Source organism: Pezoporus flaviventris, unplaced genomic scaffold (assembly GCF_033815535.1).
Source record: "Pezoporus flaviventris isolate CSIRO_AGI_PZ_B2104156 unplaced genomic scaffold, CSIRO_AGI_Pfla_v1 ptg000070l, whole genome shotgun sequence".
Taxonomy (NCBI): domain Eukaryota; kingdom Metazoa; phylum Chordata; class Aves; order Psittaciformes; family Psittacidae; genus Pezoporus; species Pezoporus flaviventris.
Genome location: NW_026892618.1, coordinates 6,327,625 through 6,345,480, shown reverse-complemented (window position 1 = coordinate 6,345,480; position 17,856 = coordinate 6,327,625). Strand labels below are relative to the sequence as shown.

General features: G+C 38.6%; 1 protein-coding gene across 3 annotated transcripts in view; it reads right to left on the bottom strand.

Annotated features, from left to right (window-relative positions):
• PRMT8 (protein arginine methyltransferase 8) overlaps positions 1 to 17,856 on the bottom strand; it is a 60,369-nt gene that overhangs the window by 18,367 nt on the left and 24,146 nt on the right. For 2 of the 3 annotated variants that reach the window (XM_061472217.1, XM_061472219.1), the window contains exons 2-6: positions 14,726 to 14,911; positions 10,932 to 11,087; positions 5,218 to 5,281; positions 1,398 to 1,540; positions 923 to 1,010 (exon numbers count right to left, since the gene is read on the bottom strand). In XM_061472217.1, the coding sequence (XP_061328201.1) occupies positions 923 to 1,010; positions 1,398 to 1,540; positions 5,218 to 5,281; positions 10,932 to 11,087; positions 14,726 to 14,911 (637 nt within the window). The remainder of the gene's footprint in view (positions 1 to 922; positions 1,011 to 1,397; positions 1,541 to 5,217; positions 5,282 to 10,931; positions 11,088 to 14,725; positions 14,912 to 17,856) is intronic. The other variant, XM_061472218.1, reaches the window with a different exon arrangement.

Sequence of the window (17,856 nt, the reverse complement as noted above, 5' to 3'; positions counted from 1 at the left end):
CGTCAGATTCTCTTCAGGTAACAAGAGACAAGGAAGGCAAGTTTCAGCAAGGAAAATTCTGACTGGATATTCCGAAGCATGTTTACTCCTGAGGATACTTCAGCCTGTGAACAAAGGAATCCCCATCTCTTGACTGCATGCCTGGCACTGACTGCCCTCCTTTTACTGTGAAATCTGGCCTGCTTTGAGGAAGAGGCTGGACTATGTGACCTGTAGAGGTCACTAACAGCACCAGTTATTGAATGAAAATTCAAAGAAAAAAAAAATTAAATGTAAAGTCGATTTTAAACATCTATGAAGTAAATAAAAAGTTTAGCACTTTAGAACTTTTTGTTTGTTTGTTTCACATCGAAGTAAAACAGAAATTTTTAATTTTAAAATTATCACATCAAGTGTTTTAGAAACCTAAAAAAAAAAATAATTTTTTTTTCTTCTTCTTGACAAGCTTATTAGTTAGATATTTTTTTCAGGCTTATTTCTTAACATTAACAATTCATTTGCATCTTACTAATTCTTCTTGTTCTTTAAAAACAAACACTAGCACCTGGATAGCTAAAGAACATTACCAAATTTAATGGCAGTTATGTGGGATGATGTGTTGAATAAACCAACAAAACTAAATATACTAAAACACACATAGTAAAGTAGAGGTAGAAGTATCAATATAACTCTGTGCAAGGTCTACATCAGTTTATTCACGACCCTTTCCTTTGTGCACTTTACATTACCACAAGTTTCCTCAATTTCTCATCTAACTAGAGTTTTCTCAGTGTTCATGTTTCTATTGGAATTCTGGCCTGGTCAGGATGATTTCTTGGCCTTTTTGAAACTTTACCAGCAAAGAGATTACAGAAGGCCAGAGTAAATCAAATATTTTAGGGAAATAAGCACAGAAGAGTGTTACTTTTAGGCATTTACTCACAGTGAATTTTGAAGTCCTTGTACTGTCTGTCTTCAATTGCTATCACGTACAAAGCAGCTCGGTCTGGAAACATTAGCCCTCCAGGTTTCTGTTGATGAATTGTGGGGAAATGGATCTCGTAATCTATTCACCTGACAAAGACATTACATTTTGAACTGCACATACAAAAACCAGACAAGCACCCCTTGCATGCCTTTATTGTTTTCCTGCAGATTGTCACATCAGCTTTAACCTCAGCAACTCTTGCAGCCTGTAGCAGTCATTAGATAGTGCCTATACAAGTTTCACCAGCAGTTAATCAAAAGCAAAGCTCTTTCACAGAGATTCCCTTGTTAATCTTTTCATTAAAGCCTAAGAAATGGCACTTGGAGATGTAACTGTGTCTTCTTGTGGTGACAGTAGCAGAGGGAAGCCTTGTAGTCAGAAAATAGATTATGACTGCTCCAGCAGGGAGTATGACATGCAAACCACCTACCAGCCACTTGTCTCGTGCGAAGATGACTGTGTTTAACATTGACTCATAGAACAGACAGTAACCCATCCACTCGCTGATGATGATGTCTACTTTGTCCACAGGTAATTCAACTTCTTCCACTTTACCTTTAAATATTGTGATTACTGAAAAAAGAATCCAAACAAATATGTTTCACATAATAAAAAACCCAACCAAGTTCCTCACTGGTGAATGTCAGGCTGACCTTTTTAATATGATTCTGTTCTTCAATGCCTGTAGATAAGGGGTAACTCCATGTGACTCAATGGATCTTACACTATTTTGAAACTACTTGTTTTTTAATATCAGTATAAAAGAAAAAAAACAAACCAAACCAAAAAAACACCAATAAAAACAAAAAACCCAAACAAAATAAACAAAAACAAAACAAAACAAAAATCTAACAAACAAAAAAAAAAACCAACACAAACAAAACCAAAGCTCAAACAAAATAACAGTCATATATAAAAGCAACAGAAGAACAGGTCTTACCTGGATACCTGCCTGATCTCACTTTACATATCCTTCGGAATTTGGAAGATGTCTATATTATTGACAAAGTAATGCACATAATCCACCTAGAATCCTTTAAACATCCCTGTAGGGTTACACATACATGATCTCTTCACTGTGGTATTAGAGATTTATGGAAGTAGGATCTAATTTTCAGCTGCTCTCCAAACATATTATGCTAGCTTTACAATAAAGAAACTAAGGCCTATTGCTTCCATAAATTCTGGGGAGCTGACCTAACTGAGGAAGGTAGATTTAGGGTGATAATACACAAACAAGAAAGTGTGTACAAACACATTTCTGTCATGAAAAGTTATTTTTCATTCCCTTCTGCTTCATGATAGAATTTTCTATAACATACTGGTATTCTCACTCTGAATCTTCTACCTGGTTTGGACTTGCACAGCTTTCCACAGCTATCTAAAGTGACTGCTGGAAAATATTGCTGTCAGGTATTTTGTCACCAAATTAGTTTCAAGGAAATTAAAAAGGTTGCTAGAATTTTGATGTAGTAAAATACCAGATCCTCAGGGACACTATAACACAGTGCTTTAAATTACTGGCAATACTAAATACCACTTACAGGAGACTGGGTATGAACTGCAAAAGCAAATCAACAAGCAGTAATACAACTGGTTGATACTAAAACAGGTATTTTGCTTAAAGAAAGAAATTAAATGCTGGTCCATATTTAGTTTAGTGGTAACAAATACTTTTGTTTTAGGATCACTACACAATTCACTAATCATTCTTGCATTTTAAACAAATGCTTCCTACTTATAAAAGTATTATAAATAATTTGAACAAACAGTTTGCAGCTTGTAAAGTCTCATGGTTCTGTATTCTTCCTTAACAAGGTAATGGATGCACTTGTAATTCAGGAATAAAATAAGCAGGGAATATTTTATATTTCATTAATAATTAATAATATTAAGATTATTATATTACTCAATGTCAATTTTTAATTATGACAATTTTTACTGATGAAAATTCTCAACATTCGGTTTGAGGAAGATGAAGGTACTTTCATTTAGCTAGAACTAGGTTAGCTATTTAAGAGTGTTAGTGTGGGTTGAGTGATTTTTAGAACTCAACCCAGCAAAAAAGAGGTTTCAACCTTCTAAAATTCATGCAGTACTAGTATCATCCTAACCAGATGTGGCCACTTTATTTGCATAGCAAATTTTAATCCAAATCAGCCTCCTAAGAAGTTTGGAACACACTGATTCAACATACTGGTAACATACTGGTAACACAAAGTATTAACTTTTAAGAGCAATCTGATTGGAAAAGAGCAGATTTCTCTTATCTTTCCCATTCTTTAAAGTCCTTCCTTTCACATTTAGTAGCTCAATAGTTCATCTGCTGTTATACTAAAGATTCTTCACATCTATAAGCTCCATGCATGAGATCTTTTTTTCTCCCAAGAACTTTCACTACCACTATTTTTTTTTTTACTGAATTTTAGCACTGTTGACAGCTGCCAGAGTGACACACCTGCAGACTTTGAAGCCCTCTGTTTATACCTAGAACAGTCACAGTGTAAGCAGCAGCAGCAGCACAGGTTTCTTGCACCTCCCTTCATTTTGATGAAATATCTTCATCAGGCATCATGTAGGAACAGATTGTGCTGTCACAGCTGTATTGTGTCTGTTCTGAAAATAGTGGCTTTTCTTTTGGTATAGCCCCTTTTGCTGACTCTGCATTTATCTAAACAATTAGGGGGGGAAGAAAAGAAAAATTTTCCATAAGCAACAAGATCGTTTGTCTCAGTACCTGGTTGCATTAAAATAAAAGTGAATGTAGATAAGTGTAAATGTTCATTCAGTTGTGTCATTTGCCTATATTGGAGACCAAACTGCAACTGGATAGACTGCTGAACCTGTCCAGGCAAGTTCTCTTTTTGCCAAAGGGAAGAGGTCTCTGCTTCTTTCTCTACAGTTTTTCCAAGGACTTGCTCCTTGGAGAAACAGGAGGAAGAAGCAGAGGTGAACCTCTGGAGCATAATGGATCCTTCTTATTTATTCTGACAATGATCCCTTCACACACAATTCCTGTTGCTGGAAATACAAAAATTAATTGATTTGTGGTGTGCTGTTTGTATAGCTATTTCATGAAAGGCCACTCGGGGCTCTGCACCAAAGGTACAGGATAACCAAGTTGAGGTCGACACCTCATTGTTTTAGTGCCCTATCCCTCCTGTGGAGGAGAGTATTCTCTGGTCCCTTGCTTCCTTCTTTTCCTGAACCAGAAGTTGCATACACCGTCTGGCCTCTTACATCCCACGTCACTGCTGTTTCTTTCACACTACACACTTTAAAGCACATTCTCTACAATCAGTTCTCCTCCTAAACATCTCTGTGTTAGTCAGAAGCTGCAAATGACAGCAATAAAAATTAGAACAGATCTAAATCATAACAAAAATTTATCCCTGTTCATGTGCTAGCATAGCACCAGCACAGACACAGGTAAACATGGGGGCAAATTATACACTCTAGTCAGCTATGACCAGCACTGCTCTGCAGCAAAGGCAAGTCCTTCACAGAAGCACTTTTAAACAAGAACTGTCTGACAGCTTCAGTTAAAAAAAAAACCTGATTTTTTTAGATTGTTACAAACGTATCTTGTGTACAGGGATTTGGAAGAGGATTGAAGGTATGAAATGGAGCTTGTTGGAGATTATTTTGGAGTATTTCTAATATTTTTTTTTAATTGAAGGGTTTCCACATCCCTGGAAATGCCAACAGTTTTCAAGGAAAAAATAGAAGTTTTCTCTGATACCATTATTCTCAGAATTGAACATTTTCATTTATATGAGTGTGTTTATTTCAATGTGCTTTTTCAAAAAGTATTTTTTTAAAGTTGGAAGTCAGAAGAAATTCTTAGTGAAAAATGTTCATAGGTATGAAATACATTTTGCTTTGAACCTTATTTCAATTTGAATGTGTTTTGATTCTATTTAAGAAATAAGGTGGAATTTAAATGGCAGAATTATTTTGAAAAGTTTAGCTCTAGTATGGGGCCTTCTGCCTACTTTGCTGAACCAAACTGCCCATTGACAAGTCCTACTTGCTTCTGTAGCCTGTAAGCCTAGAAGTAAACGTAGAAGTAACTTCTCCTATGAAGACCTGCTGTAGTGCCTAGAATGAGGTGTTTAGTTTTTCATTTACGTAAGTAAATTATGCAAAATTACCATTTACATATAAACAACACAACATAAATTAAACAGAAAAAGCGAAAGAGTTATCTTCTCTTTCTCCTGAAGAAAATATTTTTATATATGCCTTACTGTGGTCCAAGTGGTTCGACTTGATAATTTTTTCTGAATAGTCAGATATACTTGAGCATTCGATCTAGGAAAACGAGGAAAAAAGAAAAGCAAGAGGAAATGTAAATATGTGCTAGAAATCTCAGCAATATGAATAAAAACAAAATCTACTGAAGGCAGCAAAGACTCTACGAAGTATGTGTCACCACTGATAAAGAGTGAAACCTGTGTGGGCACTACCATAATCAGTAATATCTTAATATTCAAACTGCAGTCTGTGTTTGAGTTAAAGTGGCTCATATAGAAAAGATAGTTTTTAAAACTATTGAAATGAGGAAAAAAGAGCTCCTAAAACAAAATTACATAATTTATTAATAATATTAATTTATTCCTGCTATTTCAGAATATAAATAATAAAAAAAAAAACCAACACACAACTCCTGAAGGGAAGGAATTAGCATGGTGCTACATTTCCTCACGTATTTTAAAAGAAAATTCATTCAAACATTGTGAATAATGTTTAAATTCAAACTATGCCAGTACTAGTCTGGGTCAAGAAGCAATTCTCTCTGTGAAAAATTTATCAACTTTGGCAATACAAGCTATAAAAAACAACAACCAAAGAACAGACACATTACACATAAGAAATGCCTGAAATTGTATTTACAAAAACATCCAGATGTGCATGTTTTTCCCATGACCAGTTTTGTTCTTTAACTAGGAAACAAATTACAAAGTATGTTCTAGCTTTAAATTTGCCCTTAAATTTGTTAACATCTGACTCCTATCATAAGAGCTCATGTTTGCAATGACCTTTGGTATCTTTTCAAGATTTCTGGGGTTTGTGCCCTTGTAAAATCAAGAGGGCCAAATCAGTAGTCACTAAATGATTTTCTAATTTCCCTCTTTCAAATCTGACATTAAACTTCCAATAATACGTTGTATAATCCTTGTCTCTCTAATCCCCCTATGTCAATGTCAAATAGAATTATATTATCTCTAGTGAAATGTTTTATATGTCTAGTGATCTCCATTTAATCTCTAAAAGCCAAACTGTGCTTGATCCCTGTGACGGCAATCACAGATGGCAGGACGTATTCTTTTTATATAGCCCATGAAACAGCTAGACATAATAGCAGTCATAATAGCGATCCCTGTCCCCATGGGAACATGAGCATTAATTCTACTTAGCTTGCCTGTGGATGCAAACCACTTCATAAGATGTCTGACTCAATTGCCTGAATATAAATCAAAACTGGCATGTAGAAAGGAACACCAGAGTGATAGTCCAAAGAGTCCAAGGGACAAATGGAGAGAACTTCGTCCTTTTTCTCCCTTCAGCTTCTTCTTTCCTTACTGTAAACTCTATAGACTATATGCCTCATCTATACTCACAGCCATTACAACACACTCATTTTTCCTGTCTGTATTCACATCTGCCTGTCATTTTCATAGCCCATTCTTGCTGTTTGTCTTGGTCTATTTTTTTTTAATAAAGCATGGGTATGTAGGTTTTTGGAGGTGGCTTTCCAACCTTTCTGAAGAAAAAGATGCAAAGAAATAAAAAATTATACTTCACAAATGACTATGAGTTCCCCAAATCAGCTTTATTCTCAACGAAGCAAAACAATAAAAAATAATAAAAAAAACCCTACTCAAATGTTACAGGAAGGAATATGTATTTCAGAAATAAAATTGCTTTAGGATGTCTAAAGATTTTTGTCTCTACTTTGACTTGGATTCTGTATTGTGGTACAAATTTATTTTAAAAAGCAATTCATTTCAGAAAAAAAGAAAATACTGAATTCTCTAGGTGAAGAAATGAGAAAAAATAAAAAGAGTGTTGTCAGGCTTTCCCTCAATTCTCTTTCAAGTCAGTGATCTGCTCAAATCTGTCCAATATTACAAAGCACTTGGATTTTACAAAAACTGTGTTCCAACGAAATATGTCAGTACCTCAGTTTACAGTCATAGAATTATTTGGGTTGGAAGAGACCTTAAAGATCATCTAGTGCCATGCGCAAGAGCATCTTTCACTAGGTTGCTTAAGGCCCCATGCAACCTGGCCTGAACAGTTCCAGGGATGGGGCATCTACAACTCTGGCCAACCTGTTCCAGGGTCTCATCATCCTCACAGTAAAAAAATTCTTCCTTATATCCAATTTAAATCTACCCTCTGACAGTTTAAAACCATTGCCCCTTGTCCTATTACTATAGGCTCTTGTAAAAAGTCTTTCTCCGTCATTCTTATAAGCCCCCTTTATACACTGAAAGGCCACATTTATTGTCTCCCCAAAGACTTCCCTTCTCCAGGCTGAACAAGCCCAACTCTCAGTCTTTCTTCACAGAAGAGGTGTTTCAGCTCCATGATATTTTTTGTGGCCCTTCTCTAGACTCTCTATAACAGGCCCATGTCTTTCCTGTACTTGTGACCCCAGAGCTGGATACAGTACTACAGGCAAGGTCTCACCAGAGCAGAGTACAGGGAGAGTATCACCTTTGTCAACTGCTGGCCATGCTTCTTTTTATACAGGTCAGGATACAATCTGCTTTCTAACCTGTAAGCATGCACTGCTGACTCATACGCAATTTTCCATCCACCAGTATCCCCAAGTCCTTCTCTGCAGTACTGCTCTCAATCAATTCATCACCCAGTCTGTACTGACATTGGGGATTTCCCTGATTAAGTGAAGGACCTTGCACTTGGCCTTCTTGAACTTCATGAGGTTCACACTGGTGAGCATCTCAAGCCTCTCAAGGTCTGTCTGGACGGCATCACTTCCTCCAAGTATATCAACTGCACCACTCAGCTTTGTCTCATGTGCAAACTTGCTGAGGGTGAACTCAAACCCACTATCTATGTCATTAATGAAGATATTAAATAATCGTGGTGCCAGTATGGACCCTTGAGGGACCTGTGTGTTTTTTCAGCTCTATTTATTTCTGTGTGTGTATGTTCATCTCTACAATCTAATGCTGCCAATGCCTCCTCTTCTACTGGAGTCTTTTCCCAAAGAGCCACCACATTCCCACAGTTCTTCTCCCCTGGGCTGTGTTCTCATCACCACCTTTTATACAAATCAGATAACATCTAATATGTCCCTTAATTGTATGTGTCTGTTTACCTTCTTACCTACACTGTCTTGTTCATCTGAAAATACTATAGAATTCAGATAGTTCTACTTCAGTGTCTGCCCCGAATTTTGTATGACTAAATGAAGCAGATGAGCCAAGTTTTCAAGGGATACTTGAATGTATTTTTCTATCCCTCAGTCACCCCTCCCAAGTACCAATAGCCACATGTCAATCTTATCTCTACATGTCTTACAACAGCTCCCCAAATAGATGAACACCATTGCACAGTCTACTGTCATCCTCCCACAATGGTCAAGGGTCAGAGCATGTGAAGAAAGAAGAAAAACTGAGGGGGCTGGTTCTGTTCAGCTTGTAAAAGAGATTCTCCCAATCCAGTAGTTAACTATCTAAAAAAGGGCTTGCAGAGAAAACAAAGTCAAACTCTTCTCTGAAGTGCACAATGACAGGGTAAGTCAGTGCTCATGAGCTGTATCAAGGGAAATACCTGCTGACTGTAGCACTAGAATAGGTTCCAAGAGAGGATTTAGAGTCTCCATATCCTTGGAGATCTTTCAAATTGGACAGGACAAGGCTTTGAGCAACCTGGTACAGTTTCAAATTAAAATCTGCTCTGAGTAGGAGACTGGATTAGATACTTCCAGGCGTCTTCTATACTAAACCTTTCTATGAGTCAGTGATTCTAAGATTTACACCTCTTGAAGACCCAGATTATTCTAGCAGTTGGCTGAGGTAGTAACAAGAATAAGTTCCAACAGTGAGTAAAAAGGGATAAGAAGAACCAGACAGGGTATTGGATGAATTTGAACCTGAGAAAAGGTTCAAATTCTCAAATCTCAGGAGTGAGAAAGAGGGGTGATTTCAGTGGTGCTGCAGTCAAAAAACCAACACTTTGCATTTGTCAGCAGTTCCCACATCATGCTATTTGAAAAATCACATCTAACTGTAGAGAAGTAACTGGAACAGCTCGGCTCTATGGCAAATGCTTGCTTTTCAAAAGGAACACTCGCAGTTTCCATTGGCAATTTTTGTGAATAGGACCATAAAGTCTGAGTTTAACAGTAAGATTGCCACTCCCAGATCTCTGAAATATCTGCTTTTCCAATGCAAACACAACTCCGTATCTTGCTGGGACTCATGCTGAGGTAGCTCATGTGGCAAGAAGGTTAAAACTCTTAGGCTGTAGCAGAGGAGTTTCACACCTAGGTGAGATCCTTTGAGAGCTGTTTCCTGCATACCATGTCCCCCCCACCTTCAGTGCTGAACAGTCCGTGGATGAGTTGACACTAGTGTGCTACTGAGCTTTATAAATGCCTGAGATACGGCCTGAACTGTAAAGTAGTCCAAAGCAGGAAAAAAAAAAAACAACAACCACAGACCTGTGGAAAAGTATTTATTTTTCTTTTATCGGGTGAATTTGCTGCCAGTGAGCTGGCTCACTGTAGAATCAAATAAGCACCCGTGCCAGCACAAGGGAGGGAAGAAGACCATATGGCCAGGGATCTGAGAGACAGCATCATAATTTTGTATATGCTTATATTTTTACAGCACTGCAACATCCTTGCATGAGACCTGCATTCCTGCATCAGAGAAGGCTACAGGTTTATTCTTCCTAAGGCACTGAGATAATAAATTGTGTATTTGGTTAACAAGAAATACATTCTAGCTGCCAACTCTGTATTAAGTCTCATGTCTAAACTCCCAAAACTTTGCCAGCACCTTCTGATTTCAGCTACCTATATGTCCATGCTCTAGCCTAATACTCAGATGATACTCAGATGAGGCACTCAGAATTAACACTGGATTTTGAAAATACAAGCCTGAGAATTCAACAGGAGTCCTGCTAGTTCATGTATCACTACCAGCAATAAGTATGCATAGTTTTGATACTTAGCTATGTCAGTGCCTTCAAATGCACACAGGTAGCAAACTGAGTTTTAGTAAACAATTTTTTCGAAGAAGTACACAAAGAATCCACTTGCCCTTTTCTACATTGTGTTGTGTCTGCAGGACACAAACAGAAGTCCAAAGCAAAAAGAAATTGTCTTTGTAATTTTAGAGTCAGTACAAATAGCTCTCAATATACTTAAAAGCAAGCATGTGCTCTCTTTAATGACTTCCCTGCAGAGAACTGCGTGTTTGTGCTTCTGAAGTTCAATGTATCAAGGTAGTCATTCCTTTCTGCCTCTGAAAAGCATTACTGTTGGCACAGAAAACATGCAAATGCTTTCTTGCATAATTTGCTGAGTTGTAATGTACAAGGAAAAGTGTATTAAAGAAATTAGGTTCCAAGGCTACAAAGTTGCAGAACTTAAGAATTAAAAAAAGCAAGATATTTCCTTTGACTCCACTGAGTATGAGTGAGTCCCTTTAACATTGTTTTTTGCAGCCAAGAAGAAACATGGATATGTAGCAGATCACCGAAGATTCACACACAGAAAAGACATTGTTTCTAAATTTGGAAAAGGCACACCACTGCAAGTCATAGAAAGCAAGACAACTCCACTAAAGTCACTGTAAATCAGGCCATACAACAGCTTGGGGAGAAGAATTTCAGACCAAGACAAACAGGAAAAGGTAAATCACCAAGACATTCTCAGGCAAAATGTGCAAACTCAAAATATGACAGAAAGTCTTCTTACCCCATATACCTTCTTGGCTCCTGCCTTTGCAGCAAACATGGAGAGGATTCCTGTGCCACTTCCGACATCAAGGACAATCTTATCTTTAAAAACATGTTTATTGTGATACATTGAGTTTCTATAGGTTAATGTGCGCACTTCATCCTTTAACATTTCCTGTGATGAAAAAAACCCATTGTGTTACTATTTGAAGAGCTTATATGCATCCATCACTGCTGCTGAATGCATTCTCTTCTTATAATTCAAGCATTATTAATACACAACCTGAAGAGTGGTGTGCACACATCAAAGCAACTGTAAAATACCAGCTGCTTAGAACTGAATTGTTAAGAAGAAGCGTGATATCCTTTGTACAGTTTTATTTCTCTAAATACTACTTCACTGTTACAATTGACAACCAGAATGCAACCTAACCACAGCACTGCTTTTGTCATAGATGGAAGCCATAGAGAAATCCAAGTTTTTCCCTTTCTCTTAAATCATGCACAACCTAGAGCCTCAGAGAAGGTTGAATACAAACAAAACTGTTCCATAAAGCATTATAAAACAGCAGTTTTGATAGCCTTACCCAAAGTGATGCAGGAAGTCCATAGCAAAGCTTGGAGATACTGTGCTATATGATACTCCCTTACTGCTCTTTTGTTCACTCATTTATAAGACCAATTTCCAGAAGATATTAATGTATAGCCTAGATTACTTTCTCACTATTTTAAGTTGGCTTTGTCAGGTGTTGATTTTTGCTTTATTGATAGCAGGAATACATGCACTTCATGAAAAAAAAAAAAGCATCACCAGCAGGTCAAGGGAGGTGGTTCAACACTCATGAGACCATATCTGGGGTTCTGTGTTCAGCTCTGGGCTACCCAGAACAAGAGATGTTGTCACAGATCCAGTCACAGCTCATGATGATGATTAAGGGATTGGAGCATCTGACATTTGAGATTGAGAGAGGTAGGATTGTTCAGCCTGGTGAAGAGAGGGATGATGGGGATCTTATCAATGTATACCAATGTATATAAATATATCTCCCGTGAGATTTTTCCAAGCAGACACCTGAAAAGGATGAAGGCTGCTCTCCTAAAACCCAGGTTTGTCAACAAGACAAACAGCATAGACCCTGAGAGAGCATCCATAGTCTCAGGATCCTGAACTTCATCTCATGGTAACTGCAGCCAAGACCATCACATCCCCAGATGGTTCATTCGTTTTAGTAAGTATCAGTACCAGCAGAGCACACACCTCTCTCCAACTGATTCAGGTCATTTGTGCCAGGAATTTATCACCATGTACTCTAAAAATGTCCTGGTTTGCTTATGTCCTGTTCAGTTGCCTTTCAGCGGATGCCAGCATGATTAAAGTCTCCCATGGACCAAAAATCAGACTCAAGTCCCATGCAGACATGAGATTTCTTTCACTTGTCTGAAGAAGGCCTCATCTACTTCTTTTTCCTGGTGGTCTGTAGCAGACAACCACAACCTTGTCAACCATCTCAGTCTGCCATTTAAACCTAACCCATAAGCTCATCATCTGTCCCATGCATTCCGTTGTTCTGTCTGCCATCTCACCTTCCCAGTCTGTCCCTCCTAAAGATCCTGAATCCAGCCATTCTGGCATTCCAGTCATGTGAGCAATCTCACAGGGATCAACATGATCCCAGTGAGATTGTAGCCATGCAACTGCACACTGATTTTTAATTCCTCCTGTTCAGTTCTTAGGCTGCATGCATTAGTGTACAGGCACTTCAGAGAAGCTTGCTGTCACGTTGATTTTCCAGAAAAGCTATGAGACCTTCTCCCACAATGTTGCCTCTAGGTCCTTCCTTTTTTCTGTGCTTACACTTGGAGTGGGCCCCTTCTGCTCTGCTTTATTGACTGACTATGAGGTCTTCTCCATCACCATGCATTTTTTGCTTACAAACTCAGTCTGCAACTTCCCCGTGTGACTGTGGGTGATCACCCTCTATCATTCTCAGCTAAGATCTCTTCAGCAGCTTAGCCAGACTGTTGGCAAAGACAGTTTTGGCCTTTCTGTTTTGTCACGTGGATTACGTATCTTCCTAGCAGACCTCCACCCTCAAAGAAGGTCCCGTAGACATAAAAGCTGGAAACTTGTCATTGACACCAGCTGCACAATCATTTGTGGACCTGCAGAAGCACTTCTCCTCAAGTCCTTGTTCTCACTGGTACAACTGAGGCAAAAAAGCACCTGGCACAGCTTGCTGTTGATCATCATCCCAAGAGTTGTGTAGTCACACTTTATATGCTCCAAGTCTCATTGGTGTTCATGTAGAATAGCAGCAGTAGCACTATAAGGCTGATCTAATGGGTGGACATACGTTAGCAGCCTCTCCACAGTGTCCCAGATCCAAATGCTGAGACAGCAGGTCAGGTGAGCAGATAGGGGCCCCTGTCCCTTGCAAGAGAAAGACTTCCACTACTTGTTGCTTTCTCCCAGTGCTTCTGCATGGCTCAGGGCCAACCATTTCTGATGCTTCATTGGACAGAACTTCCCATCCCTCATTTACAATGAAGGCATTGAACCTATTTTGTAGGTAGAGATGTGCAGGTAGATCAGGAGCCTTCCAGGTGTTGCCAGAAGTTACAAGTTTCCAGCCTTCACTGTCAGAGGAGTCTCCATTTTCAAACCTGGTAAGTACAGACTCTGACTGCTCCTCCTTTCAGTATAGTTGAGTATTTAGGTTCTTGTACTTGTCAGAGCACAAGATCCAGTCAGCTAACCTCCTCTAGCAGCTCCGTTACCTGTTAACACAGATTCTTTATCAGTCAACGCACACCTTCTGCAGGCAAGAAGGCAACCTCCCACTTCACAGCCTCAGCAAAAGGTCTCAGGTACTTCTTGCACTCCCTGAGACCTACAGAGCTTCTTCCATCAAGGTCTCAATCTGATTTGAGTTTCTGATGTGTCTTCATTATTTCCCTTAGGTCTCCTTCCCACTCAGTTGGTCCTCTATCTTCTTCCATTCTTGGATGGAATTTCTGAATGCTACTCTGGCAACATGTAACTGGTAGATACAAATCTTCTGTTTACGTATATGCCCTCCAATCAATTACTAGAGTAACAGAAATAGGTACTGGTTTTTAAGTGGTTTGTGAAAAGTGCCACTGATTTCACATTGTTGGCCTTTTTGCACCCTAGTATTTAAGATCCCATCCTCTTAGGTAATGTAAATATAAGATATTAGTGTCTTCTTTAGAACTGGTCTACAGTCAGCTTTCTGAAGGTAAATATTCTGATGGTAAATATACACCTCATGTATTTTGTGTTCTTTCCAGGAGAGTATTTATTGGAGGCTATTGGGCTATATATTCCCACTAATGCAGCCCATTCATTCAAGTAACATGTCAAGAGTCACAAAATCATTTGGCTTTTCATATCAGTTGAGTAGCTGTTCTGCTGGGATCTGTGCTCCAATATGAAAGAGAACAAAAGACCTAACTTAGCAATAAGGTAGTTTCTATGTGTGTTTGTGTTAGTTCACAGCCCTCATAAATACACTAAATTGATTTACTGATGAAGATTACCACTGTACGGATAGCTAATATAAACTGCATTGAGAACGCATTTATAAGGAAGTAAGTGGGACACAGGTTTTGAGTACAGGTCTCTAGAGAAGTGCGTGATATCTTTGGCACTGAACCAGATTATATGATCTTCTGAGGAAAGTCACAGGAATATAATCATAAGCAAGGGAAATGGGGTAAATAACTAATAAATCAAACATTATTATGATTAATAACATGATGATGATGATGATGAAATAAATATAAGATTACCTCATGAATTCCAAAATGAGCATAGGAATCAAAGTAATAATCCCTGGATGTCATCTCTTCTGGATTGATGAGTTTTGCCATCTTGCCTCGGCCTGGGCAGCTTGGTTGCAATGGGACATGTATGACAGATTGAACTGGCTTTGGAACAACAGTAGGCTGAGGAGGCTGGGATGGTATGGGGCAAACCTAGGAGAACATGGAATATTGTTAAGAGGCAACATTAAAAGAAAAAATTTCTCTCTCTGACTAGCACAGTGATATTATTGTAACTAGCTAGGAGATAATAAGACCAAAGACACCTGGGGTATCATAAGCTGCCTTCTTTTCCTGGCTCTTTAACTTACTTGCTTTGAATTGGTAAATTCCTTTAATGGTTTTTTCCTTGACGTTCTTCTGGAGATACCCACATTAGTGCGGAGTAATGGCAAATTATTGTTGGCTGAAGTGGGTGACTCCAAACATTGACACAAGGCAGTTAAGAGCTAGATTTTTTCTTTAGTGTCTTTTTATGCCGAACTGCCACAGCTTTGTGAGAGGTGAGTTGTAATAAATTAATAGTTTCCCCGCAAAGAAAAGCTCATAATCAAAGGATTTTGAACACAGTGCTGCCAACAAGAAGGACAGGATTCACAACAGATCTTTACTTGTTAGGTAATGTATTAATGAGGTAAGTCTGAGAATGCTCACAATATCTGAAAGTGCTTGATACTATCTGAAAGTCTCTCAGCATGTGCAGAAAGCACTGTACGGAGCTGTGTGGTGTATGCGATCCATTAATTTAGTTTCCTGGGAGATGCAGGAGTCATTTGTTAACAAAACTCCCTCATCCACTCCATTTCTTCTTGTGTATTGCATCTCCAACACCTAAATTTCCATACAGGTAGAATGCACTCTCTTTATTCATATTTGATACCTGTACCATCTAAGACCGAAAACAGAATGTTTAACAAACATGAGACATAGACCATGTAAGAAAGAAAACTGTGAGAGAGAACTGGTTCTTGAAACTGCTTGCTTTGAAGTGACTCTTTTTTCAGCCACTTCAAACTGCTGAAGCACTGCTCTGAAGTTTCTACACGGAGTGATTGAAATGCCAGATCAACTTGTCATAGACAGACTTGTCTGATATCATAATGGGAATTTAGAACTAAAAACTGAGGTCAACTGAAAGCTAACAATGCTATCGTCAGCCATATGTTACATAATCGGTACTCTATCAAAATTTGAAGTGCACGTAACACCTAAAATAGCCATTAAAGGCCAGGAAGCACTTAAGTTGACTGATCACCATGGAATTCTTTTCGTGCTCTTCCATTCAGTTTTCCAGAAAAAAAACAGGCAGGTATAAACTATATTGTATGTTTTCCTGCAACAGATTTTCCTTCTGAGATTTCTGGGTTTCAGGAGTTTTGACAGATCTCTTTGCAGCACTACATCCAAAACTCTCTAGATCAAAAGCAATCAAGAGGCATACTTACAAGAATGAAAAACAATCTGTTATTCTAACAGGGCTATTAGAGGTTTAGCTTTTGTGGTAGTTCAGAGGGAAGTTCTGAGGTACATCTATTGCCTGTCAATTGTTGAACATGACAAATAAAGGAAAAGATGATAACAGATTTTTCCATCTGAATTAGGCTATAGCCTCTGGGAAATAAAGAGCTTTTCCAAGTTTAGTGTCATTTTATTTCCAAGTTGCCTCTCAGGGAGTTGCACATGGGGATGAACTGTCTCTGCATTAATAAAATGCTTCAGGTCTTACGTCTGATTTTAAAATACTGGTCTCAAACTCAAGGAATCTAAAAATAAACCATATCAGTTTCATTCCTGTGCATTCATTGCAGAGTCACCTCTATATTTGGCACTGATAATTGTTAACACTAAATGCTTGCTGCTTGCACTGATACTGAAATCATAATATCCCATCTGGCCTGATCGGGTAAGCAATTCTACCCCAACAAGTAATACTCAGCTACAGTGTACTGTCCAGGGGCTAAACTCTCACTTCCAACACCCATTCAGGTTTGGCATGGCAGAGTGAGAAGGTTGTGAAGGTGCCATATTGCTGTTAACAGCCCTGGTTTAAACTGCAGTTGTTAGTCTTGCCCTCCCCCTTGTATTCTGCAACACAGTCAAATAGCACCAGTCTTGCCTCATTTTTTGAGACGGAATATATTTGCAATCAAATAGGATGAAGAAATTGTTTCATGCTGTGTTTTCCTTGGCGTAGCTCAAAGCCTATATTGTTATTAAGCAAGTCACAAACCAGTTCTTTTTCTTTCTGTAATGTGGGGCTCAGTAAATAACAAGGCAGTTTTCTAGGACTGCCTTTGCACAAATGTGTTGAACTAGCTGGCAGGAAGATCTAGCTAGGTTTCTCACTGTTCTGCCCTTGTTGGCCTGTTCCCTTTTATGTACATCAGAAGGGACTCATCAGCGTCACCTTCATACCTCTTTTCTACAGTGTACCTCATAGGGGAGAATAAAAAGACTGCCCTTTCACTTCTCTGCAAAGCCTGACATTCAGCTTGCAAGGCCCTATAAAAGAAGCCTCCATAATGTGTGGTGGGTCACCCAGGTAAGCTGATCAAACTCCACATAAATTCTGAATTACATACTATTTATCACCATGACTACAAAGCCATAAATGGTGCATAAGGATCTTCAGGGTTCTCTAGTCAGAATGCTAGGTAATGAGCTGTATTTTAAGGATGATTAGGCAATTCAGCTCTTTTTTATTTTTGGGGGGGGGGACGGGACGGGACACAACATGAAGTTAAAAAAATATTTGAGGACAAGTTTTTCTGAGGCATGAAACCCCATCTTTGTTAGGGGTTTGTTAGCAGTTGTTCTCACTTTGTGGTCAACTGTAAGCCATGGAAGGCATGCTACTGTTACCTGGAAGCAGTGAGCAGAAATGTAAACATGACTGATGGTTTTATTCAACTCCAAGTGAAGAGAGATATTCATGTGCCAGATTACTTTAAAACGCCTCACATCACAAGGCACAGCTTGTTTTAGAAATAGCAACAGAAGTTATAGAAGCCTGTACTGAAAATACCAAAGTTGAAGGCAGTGAAGAGGAAGTTTGTTGCAGATCATTGCATAAAGAGTTACGAAGCTACGATGCCAGA